At 40.5% G+C, this 20616-nt stretch overlaps 1 protein-coding gene across 9 annotated transcripts in view; it reads right to left on the bottom strand.

Moving 5' to 3' along the window:
* The window catches only part of NEO1 (neogenin 1), a 243552-nt gene extending 225792 nt beyond the window's left edge, over positions 1 to 17760 (bottom strand). For 3 of the 9 annotated variants that reach the window (XM_086711173.1, XM_086711175.1, XM_086711178.1), the window contains exon 1: positions 16803 to 17176. In XM_086711173.1, the coding sequence (XP_086567299.1) occupies positions 16803 to 16929 (127 nt within the window). In that variant the 5' untranslated portion in view covers positions 16930 to 17176. Of the gene's footprint in view, positions 1 to 16802; positions 17188 to 17616 lie in introns of those variants that run through there. The other 6 variants (XM_086711171.1, XM_086711176.1, XM_086711172.1 and 3 more) reach the window with 5 other exon arrangements.
* Positions 17761 to 20616: the final 2856 nt, after the last annotated feature.

Below are 20616 nucleotides of genomic sequence, written 5' to 3'. Positions count from 1 at the left end.
TCTGCAGATTCTAAAGGCCACTACTGCTGAAGAGCCTGAAAAGATGAGCTTAGCTTCTGACAAATTCAATCCCTGAAGGGACAAAAATGAGTGAGGGCTGTCAAGGAAGAGGGTGAACCCCTTAAGCTGTGGATTAGGACCTCAATGGGCTACATCCAAGAAGTAAAGGTAAACTTAAAATATTTTTTTAAATTTTTTTAATGTTTATTTATTTTTGACAGAGAGAGACAGAGCATGAGTGGGGGAGGGGTAGAGAGAAAGAGGGAGACACAGAATCTGAAGCAGGCTCCAGGCTCCAAGCTGTCAGCACAGAGCCCGACATGGGCTCAAACTCAAGGACCGTGAGATCATGACCTGAGCCAAAGTCAGACACTCAACCAACTGAGCCACCTAGGTGCCCCTAAAATATTTCAACTCATAGGGGCTGAAGCTCCATTTTAAGTAATTTCAAATCCAGCCCTGAAGTGATCTGACACTGTCAGTGTCTCTAGTATAACCACATATCTGAAGAGAAGCAATGGCAAATCCTTTCTGAAAGAAGATAGCATCATTCAAACTATTTCTATAATTTTTCATACATAGTTCCTGGCCCTCAATCACAAACAGGCACATAAGAAGACAAAACAACCCCCCAAATAAGGAGAAATAGCAGACATAAAAGGAAACATGCATGGGAATACATATGACAGAATGGGTTAAAGGAATAAAAATACAAGATGGGAGAATTTCAGCAGGAACCTAGATACTACAGAAGAAAACAGAATGGAAATTCTGTAACTGAAGAATACAATAAACATAATTTAGAAATCAATAAAAGGAGTGCTGCCTCTGGTTAGAATGTAGAAAGTCACAAGAGACCATTGCCCTTACCCTAATAACCAAAACAGGGCAGATAAGCTACAAAAACCAGTCATTCTGAACCCATCAGTGTGATGAGGATTCAAAGACCTAAGTGAACTAAACTCCAACAGGGAAGAATATTTAAAGAGATAATGGCCAAGAATTTTCCAAAACTGATTAAAGTGATCCTATAGATACAAGAAGCTCAACAAGCAGGATAAATACAAAGAAAATCACAACTAAGCACATCACAGTCACATTTCTGAAAACCATGGACAAAGAACAACTCTTAAAAGTGATCAAAGAGGGGCGCCTGGGTGGCGCAGTCGGTTAAGCGTACGACTTCAGCCAGGTCACGATCTCGCGGTCCGGGAGTTCGAGCCCCGCGTCAGGCTCTGGGCTGATGGCTCAGAGCCTGGAGCCTGTTTCCGATTCTGTGTCTCCCTCTCTCTCTGCCCCTCCCCCGTTCATGCTCTGTCTCTGTCCCAAAAATAAATAAACGTTGAAAAAAAAAAATAAAAAAAAAAAGTGATCAAAGAGGGAAGAACATTATCTACAAAAAGAAGAAATTAAGACTTACAACTAACTTCTAATCAGAAATGATAGAGCCCAGCAGACAATGGAATGGCAAATTTAAAGGGCTGAAAGAAAAAACTATCTACTAGAATTCTATACCCAGTGCTTCCCACCCCCTGCCCAAAAAATTGAAGGTAAAATAAAGATGTTTTCAAACATAAAAAAACTGAGTGAATTCACCTCCAGCAGACATAACTCCTAACTAAATACTAAAGGATATTCTCTAAGCCTAAGGAAATGATCCCAGATAGAAGCTCAGCGATGGGGAAGGAAATGAAAAGTAACCAAGGAAGTTAATATATGGATAAATCTAATTGAATAATGACTTATGAAATAATAATGTCTTATAAGCCTTAAATATAAAGAGAAAATACGTAACAAGAATAACAAAAATCAGAGGTGAAGAACAAACAGAATTAATGTATTCTAAAAACCTCACATTGTCCAATAAATGGGAAAAGTAGTTAAACATACATTTGGGAACCATTAAATGAAGAGCAAAACAATATAATATACATCCGGTAGAGGTGCCTGAGTGGCTCAGTCAGTTAAATGTCTGACTCTTGATTTCAATTCAGGTCATGATCTCATGGTTCATGGATTCAAGCCCCGAGTCAGGCTCTGCACTGGCAGCATGGAGCCTGCTTGGGATTCTCTCTCCCTGCCTCTCTCTCTGCCCCTCCCCAACTCATGCTCACTCTCTCTCTCTCTCTCTCTCTCTCTCTCTCTCAAAAATAAGTAAAAATTAAAAAAAAGAATATATATAACTGGTAAGCTAAAAGAGAAACTGCACAACTGAAAATAATCAAAAGAAGGCAAGAAAAAGAGAGAAAGGAAAACACAGAACAGGCAAAGCAAATAGTAAATAATAAAATGGAAGCTCTAAAAGCCAAATATATCAGCCAAATATACCACTAATGTATCATTAAATGTAAATAGACTGATCACTCTAGTAAAAGGACAAAAACCATTGGACTAAATAAAAAAGAGAACCTAACAATATGCTACACCAGCAATATAAAGACTACAAAAAGACTGAAAATAAAAGGACAGAAACACTTAAACCACTAAAAAGTCAGCTAATAGGGCCATATTAATATCAGAAAAAGTAGACTTTAAGGTAAATAGCATGATTTTCACCAGAAAAAGATAATGTTCCAAATCTGTATTCATCTAATAATACAGTTATTAAGTGACACACACAAAAAAGGAGAAATAGAGTGTCACAGAGGAAAGACATAAGAGAGCAAATGTCTCTGGAATTCCAGAAAAAAAAAAAGTATAGGTAATAAATAAAATTGTCCTACCCCAACAGAGATGTGTGCATTCAGAACAAAAAGACTCACTAAACAGAGAAATCACATCATACGGACATTTTAAGTTAAAAGAATTCAACCATATATGGTGAGAGAAAATGTGAAATAATACACACAGAACAACTCATTCTACCTGCCATTCAATATGAACATGCAATCTGAGACATGAACTTATTCTCCCAGATGAGCTCAGCTCCAGTGGGCCTTAGTATGAGCATCTCATCACACCACAGTTCTAGAGTTAAAAAAAAAAATGTTTTTGAACAATATAAATGTAAGTGTTCCTCTTTGTTCATACTTAACAAAGGCAATAATCTGTTCCAATGCTAGAAAGAAAAACCATCTATACCCTACATACTGAGAGATGAAGTATCAGCCTCCAAGGTGGACCTGTCTAAGAAATGTTAAAGGGAAATGTAATAATAGGCAGTCTAATAATAGGCAGTCTTTTTATTTTTATTTCTTTAAAATAAAAAGAAAATGAACCTTTCAAGAAATAGTTTACTGATCAAGAACATTTCAACTTACAGACTTTAAATCTAATGCCTAACTAAAATGCAGCTCCACTGTACCAGATTGAAAAAAAAAAAATCAATTAATAAACTCCCACCTAGTCAGAGCCTGGTGAAATTTCTAGATCTCAAAGTCCACACACTAAAAAAAATTCTACAAATATACAGATTAAAAAATTAAAGAGATCTAGTAGATATTAATACTATGTACAACATTAAATGTAGAGAGGAGGGAAAGAACTGTTCAGGGAGTTTTGAAAGAAAAAGACTATGACACAGGAATCTGATATCAAGATCAAGTTGTCGTGCATATGCAGAGGCAAATTTTAAAACTTAAATGTGCACAAAATGGAACTGACTACCAAGTTATTACCACAATGTTATCGGATACTTCTTACCCACAAATTTTAATGACTGACAAATAAAACTAATTCTGAAGCTGCAAAATCTCTACTTAACTACAGCTACTCTGAAGAAAGAAGTTCACTCCCCTACAAAGCTTCCACAAAAATGTTTTAAAAACAAACATTTCTTCAAAAGTGGAAAAAATTAACTTCTCAGAACTTCACAATACACATTATCCTGAAGCTTATTTTTGTAACTTTGAATAAACTTCAGACAAATCAATGTTTCATAAAAGATGCCTATAACATCTACCAGGAGATAAACAAAGTCTTAAAAAGCAGGTATGTAATGATAAGGTTAATTTTCAGGTGTTAAATTGCAATAAACACTGTCTCCAGCTTCTTTTTTAGCATCACAATCTTTACAAGATTATCTGGCCTACGACCTTCTTAGCAGGTGAGAAATCACCTCTCCACTTCATAACAAATGATAAACTTTAAAATAAAAAGAAAATGAACCTTTCAAGAAATAGTTTACTGATCAAGAACATTTCAACTGGTTTTGCCTTGACTCTGCCTTGATCCCTATTGTGCTTTACTTCATCCCCCTTGCCAAAAAAACTTACCCATCTAAAAAGCCTTCAAAACCAAGTCAAGTCCTACCTCCTCTAAGATTTTAACCAAATACTCCAAACTAAACAAATCCTTGTCCTCAACATATGCACCCTCATTTAACAATCTAATTATATATACAGCCATCAAGTAAAAATACAGAACAAATTACATAAGCACTATCTAATTTTCACGTATTTTTAGCTAGGCTCTCCACCAGTTTATAAAATAAAAACAACAATAACAGTGGTTTACATTTAATGAATGATCAAGATAAACTAGGTTCTGTTCAAAGCACATACATAGATTTACTCATTCACCTTTTACCTCAGTCCAGCAGGATGGTAAGTGAATATATATACGTATAAACATACACATATATATATATATATATTTTTTTTTTTTAATTTAAAGTTGTTCAGAATGGTGTTTGGAAGCCTCCCCTCTCCTTGCCTAGCACTCTAACCCAGGCTATGCCATGCAAGTAGGGAAAAGAACCAATATTACTTTTGCACTGTCCCATTCAGTCAGACAGATGTTTGTGAATAAGATATCCACAGGTGAAATGAACTTTATTATGTTACATATCTCTGACTCTAAGTCCTTTTCTTCTGTAGACAGGGTAATATTTCCCTTCCTTTGGACACCCAACTATGCTCAAGTCTTTTTGCCCTCTGTTTTCTTTTTCCTTCCTCAGTGATATGATCTAGCTTCATGACTTGAAGCTCTATCCATATAATTCCTGAACCTACATTTCTTTAAGTTTATCTATCTATTTTGAAGGTGGGGAGGGAGGAGCGAGAGAGAGAGAATCCCAAGCAGGCTCCTCACTGTCAGCACAGAGCCCAATGTGGGGCTCAAACTCACAAACCAGGAGCTCATGACCTGAGCTGAAGTTGGACGCTCAACCAACTTGAGCCATCCCCAGTTGCCCCCTGAACCTACATTTCTAGCCAGGGGTCTAGTCATGTTTCTCACTTGAGCCTAATTCTGTAATGTCTTTACAGAGATGTTCTGTTGGCACCTCAGGCTCAAGGTGTCCAAAATGGAAATCATACCCTGTCCCTCAAACTTGTCTCTCCTGCTACATTCTTAATCCATTTTCCACTTGAAACCACTTAGTACCTTGAGCCAAACTGACATTCAAGTATTTGATTAACTGAACTTACTCACTGTGAACCAAAATTGCTCGTCCTGTCTTAAAAGAGGTATTGGATCTGTTTCAATTCCTATTTTTCACTCAAATCAATGAATAAAATATTTAACTTATTTCCCTTCAAAATAGAATAGTTTGAGAGCTTACGAAACCATATTAAGTGAACATGAGCAGTGGTCAGCAGAAGTCAGATAAGCAGACTGACTTGATTTCTCAGTTCACTTCTTCATTAAGTTGAAAACTGCAAGCATCCATGAGAGTTTTAACAATTATAAAATTTTAAATTGTTCCCATTCTTAATTATGTATTGTTTAATTTATGTTTATAAGTGAACCTATGATTCAAGAAATAATATAGGAATATGAACAAAAAACCTGAATAGACAATTCTCAGAAAAAAACCATGAATAAAAATCTGAAAAGATGCTCAACTCCATTAGCAATTTTTTTAAGTTTATGTATTTATTTTGAGAGAGAAAGTGGGAGGGGCAGAGAGAAAGGGAGAGAGAGAATCCCAAGGAGGCTCTGTACTGACAGCCCAACACAGGATTCAATCCCAGGAACTGTGAGATCACGACCCGAGCCAAAATTAAGAACTGGAGGCTTAACCGACTGAGACACCCAGGCGTCCCCATTAACAATTTTAAGATATAAAATTTAAAGAGATAATACTTTCTTCACCGATCGAACTGGCAAGACTAATAAGTCTGAAAATAACTAGTATGCTGGCAAATGTGTGGGGAAACAAGCACTGTCTCACTTGCTGCTGACAGGAGAATAAGTCAGTCTTTTGGAGAAAAATTTGGAAAATAACTATCAAACATTTTAACACATGTGCTCTTTTACCCTACAATGTCACAACTACAGACTTTTTCTATAATACATTTGAACATATGCACAAAGACATTTGTACAAATGAGTTCACTGAATATGTTCACAATAAAAAAATGGGGAGCATCAAAATGAAACTGGCTAAATAAATTTTTAAAAATCTATAAAAATACCATACGGCTATCAAAACAGGTGTGATAAATTTATATGTACTCACACAGAAAGATGTCCTTAAAGCAAGCTGGAAGACAGTATGCACAGCACAACCCAACTTGTTAGTTTATATATATATTAATTATATAATTATATAGTTAAGATAATTGTACATATAAAACAGAAAGTCCATAGCTATCAAGAGTGATGATCCCTGGGGAAAAGGTTGAAGTGTATGATTTCCCTTTTTATTTTACATAAAAATTAAAAATTCATATACGTATTCAATACATATTTTAGCAACAAGGGTTAGAGATGCTGCTAGTAAAGATAAGTTCCACAGCCAGAGGGGCAGGGACCAGCAGAGCAGGAACCCTGCCCTGACGCCTCACCTCTTCCTATGCACATTTCCTGTTCTCCCACCTCAGGGGTCAACCCAGCCCATATTAGTTTGAGATGAGATGAGACTCCAGAAATTTCTTTTTTCTTTTTGTTTTTTTGTTTGTTTGTTTCAGACTCCAGAGATTTCTAAGGGAAGATATATCTCCCAGTCAGCAACTACCTATAGTATGAGGGGAAAAGAAAGAGCAAGGGGCAGGCAAAATCCATTAGCGGTGACAGGGTAAGAAACTTTCCTTAACATAGCTGAGACAATTATTTCTGTTTAGGGGAGGTCTCATTTATAATCTTATTTTGAATCTTCCTCCTTACAAAGGACACAACTTGCTGTTGTTAAGGGGCATTCCCAAGATAGCTTCTACCCACTTTTGATCAGCAATGGAATTAGAAATCAGACAGTACAATCTGTTAGAGCTGCACGTGAATTTAAGGTAAATAGGCTCTAAACAAGGACCTTTGGGATTCTGAGAAACTTACCTACTTCGTTGCACAGACTTTGAAAATTATTTCTTTTACTCCCTAATCTTCAGTTATATTCTAGAGGTAAGGGTGCATATTGGTTGAATTCTATGTAGGTGAGGTAGATTATTAATAAAGGGGTTATTGCCGTAAGAAGCATACCCACAATCCCTTGGATACTTAAGGTAACACTACATCAATTTAACACAATAACCCTGGGGCGCCTGGGTGGCTCAGTTGGTTGAGTGTCTGACTTTGGCTCAGGTCATGATCTCACAGTTCGTGAGTTCAAGCCCCATATCAGGCTCACTGCTAGCAGCCTGTCAACACAGAGCCTGCTTCAGAGCCTCTGTCCCTCTCTCTCCGCCCCTCCCCTGCTTATACTCTGCTCTCTCAAAAAATAAATTAAAATACTAAAAAAATAACACAATAACCCCACCTCAAACTTGTAACACATTCAATAACCAGCAAAAAAATTCCTTAAATTTTACAAAAATTTTAATGTTACATTAAAAGTTATGCTATGAATAAAAGGTTATCAATAAAACATAATTTGTTATTCTGTCCCTAAATTTGTACATTATAATGCTACCAACTTAACTATACCTTATGTATATAAGGTCTGTATGTATATAAACATATAACGTATATATGTATATAAATATAAATATATCTAAGTGATTTCTTTAATTCACTTACTCTACAGCTGAAAAACAAATATTCTGTATCCAATTTCCATGTAGTATCATGTCAAAAATTCCCTTTGCCCAGGACTTATCACCAAGTTTTACTGGCTATTACTGACCAATAATAAATCCTGAAAACCAGTATAATCAATCTCGGGATTCCTGAGGTCATGGAAGTAGCTGCACCCCCAGACAGCTCACTATTAGATTTCTCATATATTCAAACATTCCAGTAACCATAACACTTAGAGGAAATGAAAAATAACCCCCTCTGAGAATTCTAGTCTACCGACTTGGTAAAACTAAGTTAGGACTACTCTAACGCTATAGAACCAAAATTACGAGAAAAGTAGCACTATTACTTGATTAACAGTAATACAGTGATTCCAGAATTTGTACTTCCACCTACAGCAGTAATGACACTTTCTCCCTCCAAATTAAGTTATCTATTATCTCTGAGTATGTCTTATCTCTGCTATTAGACTAAGGCTTCCTAAGGAAAGAAACCATTAGTACAATTCACCTTAGTATCTCTACAGAGCATAATTAGCCATCAATATAATATTTGCAACTAGCCAAAATTACCTAAATTTTTAGTTTTGGCTACAGAAAAACTGTCTGTCTAGAAAATTAAATTTAAAAATTCTTGTTCTAGGGGTGCCTGGGTGCTCAGTGAGTTATGTATCTGACTCTTGGTTTCGGCTCAGGTCATGATCTCATGGTTTCGTGGGTTCAAGCCCCACGTCGGGCTCTGTGCTACTTGGGATTCTCTCTTTCTCTTTCTCTCTCTCTCTCTCTCTCTCTCTCTGTTCCCCCCTCCCTCTCTGCCCCTCCCCAACTCATGCTATCTCTGTCTCTCAAAATAAACAAACTTTAAAAAATAAAAATTCTTGCTATAAAATAATTTTAAAGGGCTTATTTTCATGGTTCATTTTTTAAAGTTTTTTTATGTGTATTTATTTTTGAAAGAGAGAGAGATACAGAGTGCAAGCAGGGTAGGATCAGAGAGAGAGACACAGAATCTGAAGCAGGCTCCATACTCTGAGCTGTCAGCACAGAGCCCGATGCAGGGCTGGAACCCATGAACTGCAAGATCATGACCTGAGCCCAAAGGCGGCTTAACCGACTGAGCCACCCATGCACCCCTTCATGGTTCTTTTTAAGAAGCAAAAAAGCCACACATCTGATTTTCAGGTTGCCAACTACCAACTTCTTTCAAGAAGAATTTAAGTACTAATGTCTACAATATAAAACATCCATTCCTCTCTCTCCCCTTTCTTTACATAAGGGAATCCAAAGGAGGAATCAAAATCGGCTGGTTTCAGTCAGATCTATAACCTTGGCAATTTACTTTGTATCACTTATAAGCCTAAGAATAAGCATCTAATGTTGCAAGTAACACTGCAACTTAAAATATCTCACAATTTCTTAACACTTAAATCTTCATTTCTTGAAATCACCAATAAATCCATTTTTACACAAAATCACACACAATCCTTTACAAGCAACTTAAAAGATTTCTCCAATCATATCCAACTTCATACCAGAAAAAAAAATGTACAATAACACGACCTCTAAAGAATGACAAAAGGTTAATTCTTGCATCCAAGAACAGAAATGATCAGTGTTCAAGCACAAGAACTAAATAGAGGTCATTTAGATATCCACCACTCAATTTTATAGACTTCAGAGTTATAGAAACTTGAAGGTAGAAAGGACCTTTCAGATTACCTATTAATTTGGTAATTAACCCCTGCAGTTAACAGATGAAACAGAAAAGCTATAGGACCTGCATTTTAAAATAATGGACTTAAGTACTCAAAGTTCAAATCAGAGGTGAAACTGTCTTGCAAAAGTTGTACAAGTCCTAGTAAATGATATTATTCTTAATGATATCATTGCTCTTCTATAAAAAATGCAACCTTGACTCTCATATACACACAAAAATTATCTTTTCACCAATAACCCCATTTGTGGGGATCCAAAATATAAAACGAAAGACCACAGGCAGGAAGATGTCCATGACCGCATTCTTTATTATAGCACAATTCTAAAAACAACTTCAACATCCATAACAGGAGAATACCAGCAGAGGTATGCAGTATAATAAAGAGCATAGCTTTGGAGCTGAAAAGACCTGGATTCAAATGCCAACTTCTTCACATTTGTAGAATGGCTGGATATTACCATCTGCCTTACAAAGTGGCATAAAGAATCAAATGCATGTAAAAGAGTTTGGCAAAATGCCTATAGTTCAGTGAGTGTTCAATAAATATCACTTTTATTGGTCACTATTAATGTCATATTCATTCACTGGAATATTATACAGACATTTTCAATAATGGCTACAGGAAAATCTATACATACTGGAAAGATTTCCAACACATTGTTAAATTAAAAAAAAAAAAAATCAGGGTACCTGGATGGTTCAGTCGGTTACGCATCTGACTCTTGATTTTGGCTCAGGTCATGACTTCATCTTTCATGAGATCAAGCCCCACATCAGGCTCTGTGCTGACAGCGTGGACCCTGCTTGGGATTCTCTCTCTCTGCCCCTCCCCCAATCATGCGTGTGCACACACATGCTCTCTCCCTCTCTCTCTCAAAATAAATAAACTTAAAAAATGAATACACTTATTTAACAAAATGAAGTTGGAAAGCAATAGATAGTATGATCCTGCTTATGTGTAAAAAATAAAACTACACATACATATGTAAATGCAGGAGAAAAAATACTCAAAGTGGTTATTTATGGGTAAAAACGGGATTTGTTGGTAGAAGTGATACTTTAATTCTATGTTGTTTTACTTCAAACATATATTTAATTATTCTTAAAATAAATTTTTTTAAATAAAATTATTTAAGGGGAGCCTAAGTGGCTCGGTCAGTTGAGGGTCTGACTTCAGCTCAGGTCATGATCTCACGGTTGGTGAGTTTAAGTCCCACAGCGGGCTCTCTACTATCAGCACAAAGCCCTCTTCAAATCCTCTGTCACCCCACTCTCTCTCTGCACCTCCCACACTCACGCTGTCTCAGAAATAAACAAAAATTAAAAATAAATATTAATTAATTAAAGATAATGTAGCAACCAAAACCTGGCTGGCATAACCATTAAGGGAGAACATCTACATATAAAGTTGTACATATACTATGATTATAATGTAACAATGATGTGCCATATTAACAGAAACGAGAAAGAAATATGCCAAGATTACACCAGTGGTTCTAAATGACCTTTGTCTCTATATCCAAAAAATTTTAATCAAAAAACTCTTTTCATTCTCAATGAATCGAAAATTTGGGTTATATTGTAATATCTTTCACTGGCTTGTGGTCCATGGCAAAGTCAATGTTTTAAAATCATAAACACTAGATTTTTCCTAACCTCAAGTAGCTAATCTGGTCAATCTGATCTTATCTATGGTCATTTCTTCTGTTACTGATGTGATTTTACCTAGAAGCCAAAATACCTACCGATGACACGGTAAATACCTCCCAACCACACAAAAATCACTAATAAAATACAATGTTTGGGAAAAGACTATTAAATAGAGCCCAAAGCCTCCACATGTAATGAGATTAACATTATCCCAATATTTGTTATTAATGTACAGAAAACCTATAAAGAAACCAACAATGATCAATTAAGCCAACAGAAAAAAAATCTACACTTTCAAAAATTTAACAGAATTACCGTTTTAAAAAGTTCATAAAGAAATATTAAAACCATCCCACAAAGATACAGTACTTTACAGTTTGTAAGCAGTTTCACATTTCATTTTTCTGAGAATCCAGTTACATAAGCAAGGTATTATTCTTGCCTGCCTATAGCCCCCATCAGATACAAAAAGCATGGAACCAGGAGTCATATCCCAAATCCTCTGCCTCATACCCTAAGTCTTTTTTCTCTATCCCATATCACATACTAGTTTTCATACGGTCTGCTAAGAATAGCCACATTTCTTATCTCCTCTGAACATTCCTCCTGGAAATCTACACTCTTTTATGCCTCATCCTGTTAGGCAAGCATCAGTCTCTATTTACAGAAGACTCAGTAAAATCACTGATCTTCCCAAAGATGACAAAGGTAATAAATGCTAAAACCATAGCATATCAAGAGGATGACCAAACTCACAAAGGGGCAGACAACTAGGTAATGTGAAGAGTGGCTGAAGGAATAAAGGACAATTAATTTAGAAAGGAGAAGGGGGGGAGGGGCTTCTGGGTGGCTCAGTTGGTTAAGCGTCCAACTTCAGCTCAGGTCATGATTTCACGGTTCATGAGTTCGAGCCCCGCATCCAGCTCTGTGCTGACAGCCTGGAGCCTAGAGCCTGCTTTGGATTCCATGTCTCCCTCTCTCTCTGCCCCTCCCCCAGTCGCACTCTGTCTCTCGCTCTCTCTCAAAAATAAACATTAAAATTTTTTCAAAAAAAAAAAAAAGGAGAAGGAGGGGAAAGTGACATTCTTACACACAAATGTTGTGATTAGACACATGAAAGGCCATCATATAAAGAAACCAGTTGTGCTATATGGCCCTAAGGGGTAGAAACAAAGGCAATTCAACATTCATTCAACAAACATTTACTGGTTACCCCCTCTGCCAGATGCTTATGCTACACTAGCTACACAAAAGGTAAATAAGAGAAGTCCCAAACCTCAAGAGGTTCAGACTACTGGAGGAGACAAGAAAATACCACAAGACAAAAAGTACTCAAAAGCCATGGGAATACAGAGAATGAGGACTCTACCTCTCTTTGGGCAGTGGGATGGTAGAGAAAAATTCACGGAATGATGAATAGGAACTTCAGAAGTAGACAAGGTGGGAAGTGGCGTTAACAAGAAGAAAGGACAGCATGTCAAAGGCATGGGAACATGAAGCCCTGCAGTAAATCTGATGTGGCAGAACACCAGGTACACATTACAGGTGCCAACAGGCGAGGCTTTAAACTGGAGGATGGGAGAGGCCGTGGTAAAAAACACAAAGGGCCTTCACAATCTCCAGACCAAGGAGTTTAGACTCTAACACTCAAGCTGTGGAACACTAATAAGAGACTATAAGTAGGAGTGTGGCAAGCTCAGAAAAGGACATAAAAAAACTCATTCCAGCTGGAGGACAGATGTCTGGAGGGTAACAGTGGAGATAAAGAGATTAATTATAAGACCACTATTGTTAGTCTCAGTGGAGATGATGAGGAAAAGATTCAGATTCAAGAAAGATCTAGGAGGTAAAAATCAAATAGAAGTATTGGCTATAGGAATGAGGGACATGGGAGGGTCCAGGATGACTTCTAGACCTCAACTTAGGTGAATGGCAAACAGAGATGCCCAAGACAGGTAACACAGGAAGACAAGTCCATGCAATCATTCAAAAATGTGAGAACCCTGGGCCACGAACTGGTTTGTTATTGTCTAGAGAAAGGGGATGAAGGAAGGAGGAGAGAAGAGGAACAAAAATGAGTTTTACCTTCTGTATCGTATGATGTAAGGTGCCTATTCAGTGAAGCTACTGAGTCGTACATAAAGAAAAGTGGTCTAGGAGAGTCATTAGCTTACAGGTAGCAAGTGAAGACAAGCAGAATGAGATCAACTTTGATACCCAAATTTAATGAGGGAGAGAAAGAAAAACTTGAATAACAACTGATCACAAAAGTAAGGGATGAATTAGAGATAGGGTGATGTCAAAATAGGCCAGAGAAAAGGGGGGAAAAATCAAGAAGGGTGGGAAGGGTGAAAATTAAAGTTAAATGTACTGCATAAAGCAAAGTTTTACTAACAGAAGTTATTCAAAACAGGAATAGACCACCCTGTGAGGTAATGAATCACATCACCAAGTAAACAGTGCATACAGAGTCATCTATGCAAGATGCTGACAAGAGGATTCTTCCCTTAAGTGAGCAATTAGGCTACAGGACCTCTACAGAAAACCTCTGATGTCTAGGTCAAGGCTAACCTCACCACCATTGTGGCACTGCATCAAATACTTCTTTGCATTCTGACCAAGGAATGGAATACTGGACTACCCTAATAAAAGTTTTTTTAAAAGGTTTCTACGTGTTTCAACTAACTCATAAGCAACCAATACTGGATTAAAACTTCACTAATTCTGCTCTTGGCATACAGAAAGTTGCTGGACAAAGTGTGGAAATAGCTGATCTAGTCTACTTGATATTCAAACTGATTTTAGCTGAGCTGACTTCCTAACTTTCCCCATTCTAGCATCTCAATTCTACGGAATGGCCGTTCCTTAACCCTCACTCTGATTAGAGAAGACTTGCACTGCTCAGGCAGGCTGCTCTGCCCTGATGTCTTTCCTTAGGTCCCTACCCATCAAATCTCCCCTTCCTTCCTTCCTAAAATAGTGTGCCTAAATGCCTAATCATTTCTAACCCTCCACCACAGCTGACCATTTTCTATCACCAGTTCCTCCACTTCTCTGTCCTCCTCAACGTGTACCCTAGACTGGAAAGCCACTCCATTTATCCTGTTGTCCCACGCTCTATAATTTTCTCCTTTTTCTACCAAATACCTCCATCCCCTACCACCTACTCACTGTAATCCCCTACAAAAAGGTCTCTGAGTCTACCCCTCTCCAAAAATAAAAAAATTAAAACCACTGACAAATGACATGTGATTTACTGACCACTTGTTTCAGTTGCCACTTACTCAGTTTTCAATTCCTTTGATCTCTCCACAGCGTATGACAGAACTGACCAGCCCCTCCTTATTGCCGTTATTCCTTTCACTTTTGAAATGAGGCAAGGTGGCTTGGGAAAAGCACTCTGAACCAAGAATCCGATCTGTGTACTGGGGCGCCTGGGTGGCTCAGTCATTTAAGCATCAGACTCAAGTCATGATCTCACAGTTCGTGAGTTCGAGCCCCACATCAGGCTCTGTGCTAACAGCTCAGAGCCTGGAATCTGCTTTGGATTCTGTGTCTCCCTCTCTGCCTCTCCTCTGCTTGTGCTCTTTCTCTCTCAAAAATAAATAAACACTGAAGGAAAAAAAAAAAAAAAGAATCAGATCTGTGTTCTAGTTGCCACTATATCACTAACTAGTTGCGAGCCTCCCAGCCTCCAGTCCTACTCACCCTTCAGATCTCACTTCTCAGATACTCTGACACCCCAATAGGTTAGGTCCCTGCAGTATACACTTTCTCAAACACTCTTCTTCTCCTTTCTAGTGTTAATCACAATTACTTAATTACATAATCAGCACTTTAATGACTATCCTTCCCACCCACTCACCTGACTCAAAGCTCCAGGAAGGTAGGACACACATTTTAAGCAATGCCTGCACCTCCTCAGCACAAAATAAAAGCTCATCAGTTGAATCAATGTTGAAATAGATATTTCAACCACTTCTAACAGACTGCTTACATTACTTTCATTAACCTGATAGAATTATTAGCACTTTACTTTCAAAATTACTGACAAAATTCTAAACAAACTCCACCAATTACCTAACACATACATAATATGAACTACATATAAATTAAGAGCAAGAAGGAATTTGTCTTCCAAAATAGTTACATGTTACTTGCCCATCCCCAAGAATAGAAAGGTTGGATCAGTTACCTACAGTTCAGGCCCAAAATGTGTATTCTGAACTAGGTACAGGCTGAATGTGCAAGTGCAAGTTTGATACTAAAACAGTTATTTATACTGCTGTTTAGATAACGCCCATTGGTATTCACAGTTAAAGCTTTAACACTGACAAAAGCCATGAGCTAATAATATTCTGCAAGAAAATCAAAAGAAAGTTTATCAGTAAAGTTACATTTGCAGCGTGATTTTAAACCCTATTCACTATGAATAGGAAAAACAAGTAAAGGTTCAGCGATTAGAAGCTGCCACTTTCCCCATCAGATGACTTTCAAATGCAAATAGTTCAGATATCATACTAGTAGGTGAGAGTTTTGTCAAGTTTTGTGATATACCACCTTGGTCAAACAATTTAAACAGATTATATGCTAATTTGCCCTTCAACTGCTGCGTGTGTCCCGCTTCTTCTCAACGTATTATGCTGTGAGGTCTACAGGCAGGCTTGGCGTTTGGTCCATTCGCTCCCTTAAATAAATAGGGATGCAGGTAATTTCAATAATCAATGATATTTAAAAATAACACCCGAAAAAGGCTTTTCAGGCTAAATATATATATTGCCACTTGGAAACATAAAGTACTTAAAATCCAGTGTTTAGACAATTCCCTGGGTTAAGAGCAATCACCAGGCTGTAAATATCCTCGTAACCCCCAGGAAAGAAGAGGCATCTCATAACGGAAACACTAACAGATATAATCAGTTGGAGCGGTTCTCCAAGGCGCCCTCATAGTTAAGTCAACAACAGGGGTTGTGAGGAGGCAATTGTGCCCCTCTGACACCCTCTCTTCCGCAGCCTCGGGGCTACAATCCCCGCACGAGGAGTCCCTCGAGATCAGCCAGCGCTTCTCTGGGACTTCAGCTGGGAAATCCCTGGTCAGGGAATGTGGAGTTCAAGCCCCCCCCTCCCCCTTCCTTTCCTGAAAATTAATGAATTGGCCGTGCGATTGTTTATTTAATGAGGTGTGTAGTGGCCTCTACTGGTGCTTGTGTGAGCACAAGAATGTCCCACTCTTACAAGTGGGATGAGCCTGGGGGAGGGGAGGGAGGCGAGGGGTGAACCTGCCTCCGGGTACAAAGCGCAGAACTAGACCCGGGAGCCCCCGACGCGCCCCCGCGGCCGCCCCTCCCCCGGCGGCGCCCCCGCCCGCCTACTTCACTCTCCGCCCCGCGCGACCCCCTTTCTCTTTGGCAACCTGAGCCGCGGCAGAGAAGTTCCTGCACGTTTCCTCCAGGATCCTAAACAAAAACACCGCAGCCGCCGGTGCGGGTGCCGCGCCCCCGCCCCTACCCCGTTCCTCTAGGGCCCGCGCCCCCGCTTACCTGGTGACTGCGGCGGGGAGCCGCTCCTGGCGGCCGCGGCGGGCGCCGGGCGCCCGAGCAGCAGCAGGCAGCAGAGCCAGAAGGAGGAGGTGCCGAGGAGTCGCCGGGCTCCCCGCTCCGCCGCCATCTCTGCCCCACGAGCGGCGGCAGCGGCGGCGGCGCCAGCGCCGCGGAGCCCTCGCCTCCTTCCCTCCCGCGCGCTTCAGCCGGTCCCTCGTTGCAGGCTCGGCTCCCGCGGCCGCCGCCGCCGCTGCTCCGCCCGGCCCGGCCTGCGCGGCCCCTCTCGCGGGAGGGGAGACTCGGGGGCGCCTCCCTCCTGCAGGGGGGCGGAGAGGGGAGGAGAGCAGAGAAGGGGGAGTCAGTACATTCCGGACCGGGGGGTGGGGGGGGTCGGTCTCCAGGTTCCAGGCGCCGCCACCCGCCGCCGACTCCGACTCCACACACCAGCGCGAGGGGGGCGGAGACCGCGGGCGGCGGGGGTGGGGGGCGGGGGCCCCGGGCGCGCACACCCGCGCACGCGCAAGCGCGCGCCTCTCTCGCCCGCACCCCCTCGGCTCCGCGAGCGGCCCGCCCCCGCTCCAATCCCGGCTGCCGCCTCGCCGGCCGCGGCGGCGGGCCCGCTCCCTTCCCCCTTCCCTGCCCGGAGCCGCGGAGTGTCGCGGGGCGCGCGCGCCGGGCGCTGCTGCTGGCGTCAGGGAAACCCCGGAGAAGCGGATCCTCCTCCTCCCCGTGGCCGCCAGCACGCCGCAGCCCCTCGTCCCCGCGCGCCCCCGCCGCCTTCTCCTTGCCCCGGGGAGCAATCTCCCTCTCTCACCTCCCCTGACGCCTCGGGCTGCGGAGACCTGGGGCGAGACGCGCTCCGAGCCTAGACTTGTCCGGGAGGCCGGAGCGGGCGTGCAGCTCTCCTCAGCTTGGGCCCAGGGCCTCTATATAGGGCCTCAGAGGAAACCGAATGGCCTCCGGGAGGAAACCTGGGTGCACAGAGGGTCGGCGCGGGGATTTATGTGCTCGCCAAAAACAATAGCGATCCCGCCCGGCTCTTGCTGGGACCTGGCGCGGCTCCCGTGGGAGGGGGCCCACCGCGCCGCCGCTGACCTCCAGCTTCCAGGCCGGGCCGCCCTCGCCGTGCGTTTCCCCGGACAGGGCCGGGGCCCGCGCCCCCACCCGCGCCGCTCGGCCCGGGTCCAGGGAAGCAGGGCGCAGACAAAGGTGCCCGGTGTCCACCCCTCCAGCCCGAGCGGGGGCCCAAGGCTAATGCTCCAGCTGTAGCAGACCTTTTACCTGTACCTCTGCGGAGCACTTCGCTCTCTCGAATCGAAATCACGTCTTTAGCCGGTAAACCGGGAGCGAGAGGAATGTGATTTTAAACACCTGGTCATCGTGAGGCAGCCCCAGAGTTAGGGGAAAAGCAGTTTGTAAGTTACACTGCTGATGGGAATACTGCTGTGGAAAATTTAAGAAAATCTCTTTGTGTGGTTATTCGCTTGAAGAGTCACGTCTTAATATGGTTTGGATTTTTGTTCACTGCCCTGGGTAGTCAATAACCAAAATATGTTGCTTGCCATAAGGTGGCTTTATTCTTTGATTTCCACATCTTTGCATGCCTTCTCGTAATTATTTTTCTTCAGATATTTTCTTTTATTCTGAAGTGCCAAAATAAGCAACGTAAGGCTTGCGTTAACATTAGGAGGGAAGAGCTCAGGCTCCTCGTAAAACCTCTTAGGTCATCAAAACGGTGGTATTAGGAGCCCTCATCCCAGTTCTTTGAAACAATTAACTCCTAAAAGAACAGACACGCTTATTGTTTTCCACTAGGGAAACAATTTAAATATCTTTTTGTTTTGGTTAGAGTTGTTAGCCAGCAAAATATTTTCCAAATACCCCTGATTGACCTGTTAAATTGGAAATAGATTACCTCCCAATTACTTCACAAGTATTTGCTTAATTAACCTTTAATAATCACATCATTATTCAGTTTTCTGAGATAATTAATGAAAAAAGCCCTTTGGAAACTATAAATTGCCTTGCAAATGTTAATTTTCAGATATCTTTTCCAAGTCTGAAAAATTTTCAATCGTAAAACTATAAAATATATAATGTGACTTCTAAAATGAAGCTTACATTTATCTCCCCAGTTGAAGAAATATGAGTTGTGGTTAATAAAGTAAACAGACTGATTTTCAGGTATGACTTCTGTGAACTGTGTCACTAATGTCTCAGCCTCCCCGCCGCCCCCGTGTCCATCGGGGTTAACTCAAAAAGTTTAAAGCACTTTCTGTAAAAGAGGGTGACTCACATCATGTATTTCTGACTTGTGATTAAATCACAATTTTGGTTAAACCCACTCTAATAAACCACTAACACATGGAGCCCCAAATAAAAAGTTACAGATTCTATATCAGTTCAAGAGGAAGTTCAAGTAACCCAAGCACACACTTGAATTCAGATCCTTCACCTTGTTTCAATGTAACTGACATTATAGATATTCCCTTTAAAAATCAGCATTTGAAGTCATTAACTTCTCTTTAGTAAGGCATCTCTGAGAGATTTTCTTAGGAATCGTATCACTTTCATCCTCCCAACAAGATTTTCAGCTAATACTTCAATCCACGTTTATACTGCTCATCAACATATTTTATGTAGTCTAAACTACTAATCTACGGAGAGATATTAAACCATTCGTGAAATTAACACTTTTTTCCATCTAAGTCAGACATGAGGCTTGTGTTCAAGAATAGTGCACAAAGAAAGTTTTAGAGCAAAGAAAACAGACTGGCCATTGTATGTTAGTATAAGTTATCAAAGTGCAGGCCAAAAATAACTAGACCGAATATTCCTGTGAAATTTTTTCTAAGTGTACTTTGATACAAAAATTAAATGAAAAATTAATAAAGCCTATGCATATAAAACTGGGTAAGAATCATATTCTCTACAGTAAAGGTATTATTTTCCAACTTTAGAGAGGCAATACATTTCAGTGTTTAATTGCTAGCAGTAATTAAGATTCTGTAGCTGATTCCCTGGCTGAATACCAGAATCCAAGGTAGAGAAGAAGAAAGCTAGCCCCCTGACTAGTAGATCCCAGTACAGAACACTTCCTGGTCTTGGAAAATTTTAACTGGGAGTTACCCATGTCATAAAAACAAAATTTCCTTCTACACAGGTGTTGACATTTTTACATTTGCCCTTTACATTTCACTAGGTAAGACTTTATTTCTCCCTTTCTCTTCCAAAAGCTGCCTGTCCTAGGGAGCCATCTCTAAATTAAGCCTAATTAAGGATATGTGCTCCTTAAGGACAAAGCACCTATACAGCATTAATTTTGCACATTACATGTTGCTTAATTAAACATATATCTTCAGTTCCACAACAATCTATTAATTCAACAAATATTATCGAAGATCCGTTGTTTGCCAGATACTGTGCTGGGTGCTGAGATTACAAAATTATTGGTTCAATCATTTAATATTTATAAAACACTGCATCTCATGTTCTGCCCTGTGTTCAAGGAACGCAGTGGTGAGCCAGATAGACAAGGTTCCCAGTCTAGCAGGAAAGATAAACAGTTATAACAAAGAAGTGTGAAGAGTGTTATGGTAAGGAAAGATAAGGAGTGTGGGAAACATAGTAAGAGCATCTAACCTGACTAAACTGTTTGTGGGGGCAGAAGGAAGGGGTGGGGGGAGGGTTAGGGAATTAGGGAAGAAGCATCAGTCTCTAAACTGAGCCAAATGGAAGAAGAGGGGCAGGAGTTAGCTATCCTGCAGTGAGAAATTACATCGGATTTGCATTTTAGAAGGATCCCTCAGGCTGC

Source organism: Puma concolor, chromosome B3 (genome assembly GCF_028749965.1).
Source record: "Puma concolor isolate L17-30 chromosome B3, mPumCon1.1.hap2, whole genome shotgun sequence".
NCBI lineage: Eukaryota > Metazoa > Chordata > Mammalia > Carnivora > Felidae > Puma > Puma concolor.
The sequence above is the reverse complement of the archived record's forward strand: the minus strand, read 5'-3'. Positions and strand labels throughout refer to the sequence as shown.